The sequence below is a fragment of the Chrysemys picta genome, chromosome 2 (genome assembly GCF_011386835.1).
Source record: "Chrysemys picta bellii isolate R12L10 chromosome 2, ASM1138683v2, whole genome shotgun sequence".
Lineage (NCBI taxonomy): Eukaryota > Metazoa > Chordata > Testudines > Emydidae > Chrysemys > Chrysemys picta.
Genome location: NC_088792.1, coordinates 148,127,220 through 148,135,442, shown reverse-complemented (window position 1 = coordinate 148,135,442; position 8,223 = coordinate 148,127,220). Strand labels below are relative to the sequence as shown.

At 66.9% G+C, this 8,223-nt stretch overlaps 1 protein-coding gene across 1 annotated transcript; it reads right to left on the bottom strand.

The window, feature by feature from the left end:
- Positions 1-2,088: 2,088 nt before the first annotated feature.
- On the bottom strand, positions 2,089-7,356 carry LOC135981129 (prosaposin-like). Its single transcript, XM_065582413.1, has 6 exons — positions 6,884-7,356; positions 6,140-6,270; positions 5,741-5,833; positions 4,914-5,091; positions 3,025-3,090; positions 2,089-2,212 (listed from the first exon to the last, which is right to left on the bottom strand). Exons 1-6 carry the CDS (start codon positions 6,954-6,956, stop codon positions 2,202-2,204), a joined length of 552 nt encoding a protein of 183 aa, XP_065438485.1. The 5' UTR covers positions 6,957-7,356; the 3' UTR covers positions 2,089-2,201.
- Positions 7,357-8,223: the final 867 nt, after the last annotated feature.

Below are 8,223 nucleotides of genomic sequence, written 5' to 3'. Positions count from 1 at the left end.
ACCAATGGGACTGTGCCCAGGATCCCCCTGGAGGAGCAGGGGTGGGGCTTGGATTAAACTCAGCAAAGTGAGTGGATAAGAGGCAAAAGTACTCAGCTAGGGTCCAGACCCGGTGCCCCTCACTCCCGATCTGCAGCCCCCGCTATCCCAGCCCTGGCCCCCCAACTCTGCCGGTGCCCCTCACTCCCACGGGCACCAGGTTTGTATAATTTTTGGGGGTGCCCAGAATGGGTCCAAGCAGAGCCATCCCGTCCATAGGACTAATCAGGGTAACAGTCCCGGGCCCCGCGCTTTGGGGGGCCGCACGCTTCAGGGGGATGTGGGGTCCACATCCAGGGTGGCCTGAGGGATTAGCGTGGGGGCCTGGTGCTGGCAGCAGCAAGTGAGCTGGCCCAGCCTGCCCCACTTTGCTTTGCCCCTCCAGCTCCCGGCATCGCTCGGGGAGGGGGCAGAAGCCAGAAAGAGGTGGGGCAGGGGCAGAGGCTTGGGGGAAAGGGTGGCGTGGGGCCAGGTCACTTGCTGCTGCTGGCGCCAGGCCCCTGCTGATCCCCCAGGCTGCCCTGGACTCCACGGCCTCCTGAGGTGTGAGGCCCCCCGAAGCGCGGGGCCCAGGGTGGTTGCCCTGGTCTGTCCTATGGACGGGATGGCTCTGATTAAATATAAGCCCAAACATTGGTGGAGCCGGGCCCATGTTCCTGAATATTGATGGAGCACAGGCCCCATGCTCGCTGCCTATGCTCACTCACGATCTGCAGCCCCTGCTACCCCAGCCCTGGGCCTCCCAGCTCTGCCAGTGCACCTCACTCCCGATCTGCAGCCCCTGCTATCCCAGCCCTGGGATCCCCCCACAGCTCAGCCCTGTAAGGTGCCGTTTGGAGTCTCACTCAGGTTTCTGTCTGTGGTGATCAATGGGGTCCTGACGCCCATGTGATCCAGCCAGTGCGCTCAGGGCTCAGTCTGTGGCTGAACCCAGGCCTGGCTTCCCCCCAAATGTGGGGCGTGCGACCAGACCCCCGTGCCTTGTGCCTGTGCCACTTGGCATGGGGCTCCCTGTGTCAGAGCCCCGGGCTGCACAAGGCCTCAGGGAGGCTGGGGGGCTCTGGACCGGGAGTGGGGGTTGAACCAAGCAGGGCCAGACGCCTGGTCCTAGATCAGGATCCAGCCCCGCCCACTCGGAGGCTGGTGCAGCTGAGCAAACAGCCCCGAGTGGCCCATTCACCGCCAGGCTGGGCCGGGGGGAGTCGCCGGTTTGTCCTTTGCTGAGGGCTGGGGGCTGTTTGCGGGGGGGGGGGGGGGGGGGCAGTGAAATGAGGTCACTCGTTTGGCAAGTGCGAATCCCCCCCCCAGTCCGCATACAGCCTGCCCCTCCCCCGCTGGGCCCCTTGATTGGCCCGACGCACCCCCAGGCAGTCAGTGCCTAGCCCAGGGCACCTGCCCCCAGGCCTGCGGGAAGGGTAGGCTGGCGCCACGGAGTCCTGGGCTCCTGCTGCCGTCACCCGCCCCCCCGATGGGGGCCCAGGCCCTCACCTGCCCCACCTGGGGCATGTTGACATTGCCCATGAGGGACATGGCGCTGTGTGCTCAGGTGCTCGGGCTGTTGGCTTTGGCCTCTCCTGGCGGCACAAGGGCCCTCGGGGGCTGGTTCTTGGCAGCCAATGGCTCCAGGCCACGCCGGGGGTGGGGACGTTGCTCCTGATCCTGAGGGGGCCCCTGACGGGTGACAGTGGGCAGCACAGATTGTGCCCAGCCCCCCAATACAGAATTGCCTTGAGACCCAGCTCCGACCCCCAGGCAGGGGTCCGGGCACCCCATGGATCGCTCAGCCAGGCTGGATGGGAGATCCCAGGGCAGCGGGTGCCCTGGGGAGGCTGAGCTGGCATAGAGCTCTGGGGGGGCATGGGGCGGGCGCAGTGTGTTGCATGGGAGAGCCCCTGGGAGCTTGGGGCAGAGGGCAGCCCCCGGGGGGGGGAGAAGTAGAGTTTTGCTGTGCATTTGGCCCCCCCCCCGGTTATTTGCCTGGCGGCTGAGCGGCAAGACCTGCACCCACAGGCTGGGGGCGCAAGGCACAGAGAGGAGCCCACGTCTTGATTGCTGCAGGCAGAAACTTTATTGAAAGGCCGGTTCCCGGGCGGGTGTCACAGCTGGGGGCAGCCCCTCTTGCCGGGGCTCCGGGCACAGCAGGGGCTCCGTTCTGCCCTGGCTCACGCGCCATCTGAGGAGGAGAGAGAGGCCAGTGAGGGACACATAGACAGACTCAGTGCAGGGAATGGGGGAGCCTGACCCAAGCCGGACAGACAGAAGGGCCATTAGGGGACACCCCTTTCCCCAAGAGCCCAGCCGCTCTCTGGGGCCTCGGGTGACCCTGCCCTGGCTACGTGTGCCCCATCCCAGGGGTACAGCACCTTCCTCCAGGGCTCCCTGGGCAGGGGGGAGGAGAGGTGGTCCTCATGCCCCCCTGGGCTGGGCGTCCCCTGCGCCCCCAGGAGCTGGCTCAGCTGCCCCAGGCACCGGGGTGGGTTGTGGGCCAGGCAGGCCTCGGCCTTCTGGGGGCAGGGGAGGACCAGCCAGCACTAGGGGCCCCAGCTCCACACTGCCCCAGGGTGCCTGGCTGGCCTAGGGAGAAGGCGTCTGGACTAGGACTGGAATCCGTGGCCATGGCAGGACGGGGGAGCTTTGCCCTGCCACTGCCCATCCAGGACCTGCCTTGAGGGCCCCTGGTCCCTGCCCAGAGGGCACAGAAATCCCCCAAATTGAGCCCAGATCGGCCAGGGCTTCCCAGCCCCGGGCCCCGCGCTTCACTCAGTGCCCAGCCCTTGGTCAGGGCAGATCGACCCCAGAACCCCATGAACCTTGTGACTTTACCCCTCCCCCCTAGTGCTGCCCCCCAGGGATCTGTCCATCACGCCCATCACCCTGGCATCAGTCCCCCACCACCTGCCCTTCCGCTGCCCCCATTTCACCTAGTCAGTGTCACTCTCTGTCCCCCATCTTTGGCCCATCCCATCCCCCCGGCCCTGTCCTCACCTGGTCCCCTGGCTTCTGCGGGGCTCTCTGCAGCCGGAGCCTGGCGCAGGCCAGGAACCTTCCACCCTGGAGACCATGGAGAATATGGGTGTTATTTCAGCCAGGGCCCAGCCCCCCAGCTGCTCACAGCCAGGACTACAGACCCTGCATCCCCCTGCAGGAATCGAACCCAGGGCCGTCAGCGCCCAGCTGCTCGCGCCTGAGCTAAGGGTGCAACTCCCTCCGGGCGCAGCAAGCAGCTGGCTGGTGTCGTGACAGGGGCCGGCCACTAGAGCGACATGCACTGGGCCAGTGCTGCCCATGGGGTCGGGCGCGAGGGGGCTGGGGCCCGGGGAGAGGTTGTGGGAAGTGGGTGCGCAAAGCTCGGGGGGGGTGGGGGTGGCGCACAGGAGGTTCTGCAGAGATGGGCTGAGCCCCCTTCCTCCTGGCTGCAGCTGGCAGAGCCCTGGCCCCACACGCCCCTCACAGGAGGGCTGGGAATCCAATGCGGTCTGTGCCTCCCCAGAGGGGGCGCATAGCGGCTGCGAGCGGAGCCCGGAGTGGGGCCTGTGGGTCAGACTGGGGGGTGCTCTGTGCTGACAACCCCCTGGAAGGAGACTGGCTGGGCCCCGCCAGAGCCCTGGAGATCCACCCATGGGGTGGCCGCGCTGAGCCCCTTTAACTCCCCCTGGTTCCCCATCCCTGTGGGGGGGGTTAGCACATTCCTGCGGGGGGGGGCACTGCACCCACTTCCGCAGCTGCCACTGTTGTGAAATCGCTTTTCTTCAGAGCGGCTCCTTTGATGTGGGTGGCGCTGCCCAGCCCTGAGCGCTCCCTGGTCTCAAGTGCCCTCGTGGGCTGGAGATGGTTGTGGGCACAGCCAAGGGCCCTTCGCGGCACGGGGTGGGGCTTGGGAAAGTCCGGGGGGGGGGGGTGTCAGGCAGCAGTGGCGGGGGCCTGAGGGGTGACAGCTCGGGGCACTAGCCTCGAGTCAGTGAGAAGGGGCCACAGGTGGTGACTCCCCTCCCCAGCGCTTGTGTGGGCCGGATCAGGGGCTGGGCCTGATCCCTAGAGGGCTTGAACCATCGTTCCCGAGGGCAGACAGGGGGCACATGCTGTGTCTCCTGCCTGAGGTTCCCCCGTCAGCCTCCCCTCCTGCAGCTCCCAGACTGGCTGCCCCCTGGGAGCCAGCTGCAGGCCTGTGGGAGCATGGAGCCAGGTGGGAGCAGCATCCCCCAGCCCGGCTGGATCTCCCAGGGACCCTCACACCAGGCTGCTGGGCGCAGACAGACCCTGGGGCTCCCTTGGGTGATTTGGGACTGGGCACCATCCCCGCAGGGTGGGCCTGGCATCTCCCCCGGGGATCGCCTGGGGGTGCCACGTGGGGACACCCTCAGCCTGGCTGGGTGTTCCAGGGAAGCAGATTGGGGTGGGGGCTTGGTGCCAGGCAGGGGTCAGGGAGACAGGATGGAGGAGCAGCTTGGGGGGAGGTGCTGGGCATCAGGGACCCAGTGACCAACTGGGGGCACCAGAAGGCAGCAGCCTGGCCGCAGGGCTGGGGCTGGGTGACCCCACAGCTCCTATGGCCCAGGAGCAAGCCCCCTCCCCCTCCATTGACAGCAGTGGTACATCCCCCACCCCCCGCTGGGTTCCCAGCCCAGGTGGGAGCAGGGGGCACCCATGGGCCAGGCTGGGGGAGGTGGGACCCTGGCACACGCCCTGACTTTGGTACCCCCAGACCTGATCCCTGGTGGGAGGGGGTGGGAGCTGCAGGGGAGACCCCAGCTCTGCCCTCCTGGAGCCAGGGGCCCCACAGAGCCAGCCCAGTGCTCAGCTCCCAGCACGCTGGACCCAGCCCCCCAGGGATCTGCCCAGCCGGGCGCGGTGGGCTCAGGGGCAGCCCCCCTCACCTGGGTGGCTCTGGCTCTTGCACATGCCAATGGAGACGCAGATGTCGCGGGGCTCCAGGTCCTGGGCCAGCCCCTCCTCGATGGGCTGCACGTACTGGTCCACCACCCGGTGGCACTTGCCTGCCCAGCTGAAGAGGAAGGTGGAGCAGATCTTCTTGACGGCCATTGCCACGCTGCTCTGGGGGATGGCAGGAGAGCGTTGAGCAGGCACTGGCTGGGGCCTGGTGCACACCCACCCTCGCACATGCTCACCCACCCACGCACACTCCCTCAGACATACCCACCCCCCCTTGCACACTTCCACCCTCCCTCACACACTCCCTCAGACATACCCACCCACCCTCGTACACTTCCACCCACCCTCGTACACTCCCTCAGACATACCCACCCACCCTCGCATGTTTCCACCCGCTCCCACACATTCCTACAGATATACCCACCCACCCTCGCACACTTCCACCCACTCTCGCACACTCCCTCAGGCATACCCACCCACCCTTGCACGCTTCCATCCGCTCTCACACATTCCTGCAGCTATACCCACCCGCCCTTGCACGCTTCCATCTGCCATCACACATTCCCTCAAACATACCCACCCACCCTTGCACACTTCCACCCACCCTGGCACACTCCCTCAGACATACCCACCCGCCCTTGCACTCTCCCTTGCATGTGTTCACCCCCCCACGCCACCTGGCACGTGCCCTGCCACTCTCACAGGCTCCCTTGCACATGCCCACCCTAGCACACTGACTCTTAGGTCCCCCTCCTTGGCACGTGCACTCTATCCCCCTTTGCACACTCGCTACCCGGCAAGGGGTCCTTACTGTGTTGTGCGTGTTGGACACCATTTTCTTCAGCTTTCTGATGACTTTGTTGCACACCCAGCACTTCACCAAGGGGTGCCGCTCGTCAGCGCCCTGTGCCGGGACACAGCAGCCAGGTCAGTGCCTCCCAACACATCCTGCCAACCCGTCCGCAGGGGCCACCTTCCCGGGTGTGTGGGGTCCTGGGGCAGTGGGGGTTTGGACTCTGGAGCTGGCAGGGGGTGAATCAGGGCCCCCCAGGGGTGTACTGTGGGCCCCCCTAAGGGCAGTAGCCTGCACTGGGGTCTCGGAGGGATGGGAATAAGCCCGTAGGTGCCCACCGGTCCCACCCCAACCCGCACCAGCCGGGAGGCACTGAAGCCCCCATGCCCAGCCCCCTGGAGGCACCAGCTCGCTCACCTCGGGCAGCTCGTCCCAGTCGTACTCCAGGCAAAACTGCAGTCGGCCGCACTGGGCTGCTGTGGCCACGTCCCGGCACCAAAACTCGGGGCCCTGCAGGCACTCGGGGGGTTCCCCCGGCAGGGCCAGGGCTAGAAGGGGAGAGAACTGGCAGAATGAAGGGCCCCCCGCAGCTCTGCTGATGCCCTGACCCACAGCCCCCTGCTAGCCCAGACCTGGACTCCCCGCCAGCTCTGCCGGTGCCCCTCACTCCCGACTCGCAGCCCCCTGCTAGCCCAGCCCTGGACTCCCCCCCAGCCCTGCTGGTGCCCCTCACTCCCGACCCGCAGCCCCTGCTAGCCCAGCCCTAAGCTCCCCCCCAGGTCTGCCGGTTCCCCTCAGGCCTGAACTGCAGCTCCTGCTAGCCCAGTGCTGGAAATAGGGAAGAGAGACACAATGGGGGGGAACTGCAGGGGGAGGCTGGAGTGAATGGGGGGGGGCGAGGAGCCCGGAGGGGAGGGACAACAGAGGGGAGTGGCAGGAGGGGGTGATGGAGACTGCGATGATCTAAGCAGAGGGGGTGCTGACGGGAGCTAGCAGACGAAGGGGTGTGGTGGGGACCCAGCCTGGGTGCTCGGGGCTAATGGCCTGTCCTCACCCCTCTGCCCCATCTCAGGCTGGGGGCTCGGGCCCCTTCCCTGGACACCTGGGTTCATCTCCCATCCCTTAGGCATTGTTTTCCCTCCAAGGCACCCCGGCTCCTACCATTCGCCCCCGCAAGCAGGGAGAGGAGCAGCAGCACCGCGATCATCTTGCCTCCCAGGTAGTTGCGTCGCATCGTCCCTTCGCTCCCTGGCCCTATATCCCCTGAGGGGGGGCGGCCACGCCCCGTTCCTGGGCCCCAGGAGCCAATACGAGATGCTGTGGGGAGCCCCCCGCCAGGATGCAGGGGGTGGGGCAGGTTTGGTTTCTCCAGCAGGGCCAGGTATAGCAACTGACGTAAGTTCCAAACACTTCCTGCCCCCCAGGAAACCTCAGTATCCACAAGCGGTCCAGGCTGCAGCAGCTCAGGGCTCCTCTGCTGGGTGGGGTCTCTGCCCCTCACGGCCTCCCGTGGCTTCCCTTTGACCTGCCCCCTGTCCTGGTGCTGGCCGGGGGGACAGGGTACATGGGGCAGGATCTCTGGGGCCGGGGGGTGTATCGGCCTCGAGGGTCCTGCTGCAGGGGTGTTAAGAGCCCTGGATCATGGCGGGGAGGGAGGTTCCCAGAGGATCCCCCGCCCCATGCTGTCCCCCCTCCCCCGCCCGTCACTGTGCAGGGCTCTACATCTGCCCTGCTCCCAGCCGCCAGCACTCGTCAGGGACTGGGGGGTGGCCGGGGCACCCTGCACTGTGGCTGATCTCTGCCCCCCGGGGCCCAGAGAGGGCAGATCGGGGGCATGGCTGGGGCGCCAGTGCAGGGCCTATCCATTGCCCCCCAAGACTCATGGGGGCTCTGGGTGCATGGACAAAGGGCCGCTCTGTGGCCTGCATGAGGAATCTAAAAGGGTCCCCGGGTACTCGCCACCCCCTGCCCCGTCCAGACAGGACCCCTCCTGCCCAGGTGTTGGGGGCTGCCTGGCACGGGTGGGACACAGAGCTGCCCTTGGATGGAGGTTAGTGCTGGGTGGGCCGCTGGATCTCCAGGCCCTTCCCCCAGTGCCCAGGGTCTCCTCCCCAGGGTCCATCGCAGCATCTGCCTGCTCTCGACCAGTGACCACCTGCCCCAGGGCTACCGGGGCCTGCTCCCATCACCTGCCTGCCACAGGGCACTGGGCTCTGTGCGGCACAGCTCTGAGGCTGGAGAACGCCCACCCCAAAGGCCTCGTTTTGGCAGGCCGCCCTCCGGCCACAGGCCAACGCCTTGGGGCTGGGGAGCTTTGGGGAGCAGCCAGCAAGGGACCAGGAGATGGCTCATAACCCAGACCAGCTGGACCGGGCCCCAGTGTCACCCCTGTGAGGTGGCTAGCAGCAGGGTACAGATGCCCCCTGGCCGGGGGGTGCCGACCCCTCCTAGTGCCTCTGGGGTGGTCGGATGTCCCCCCGGAACCAGCCAATAACACCCTC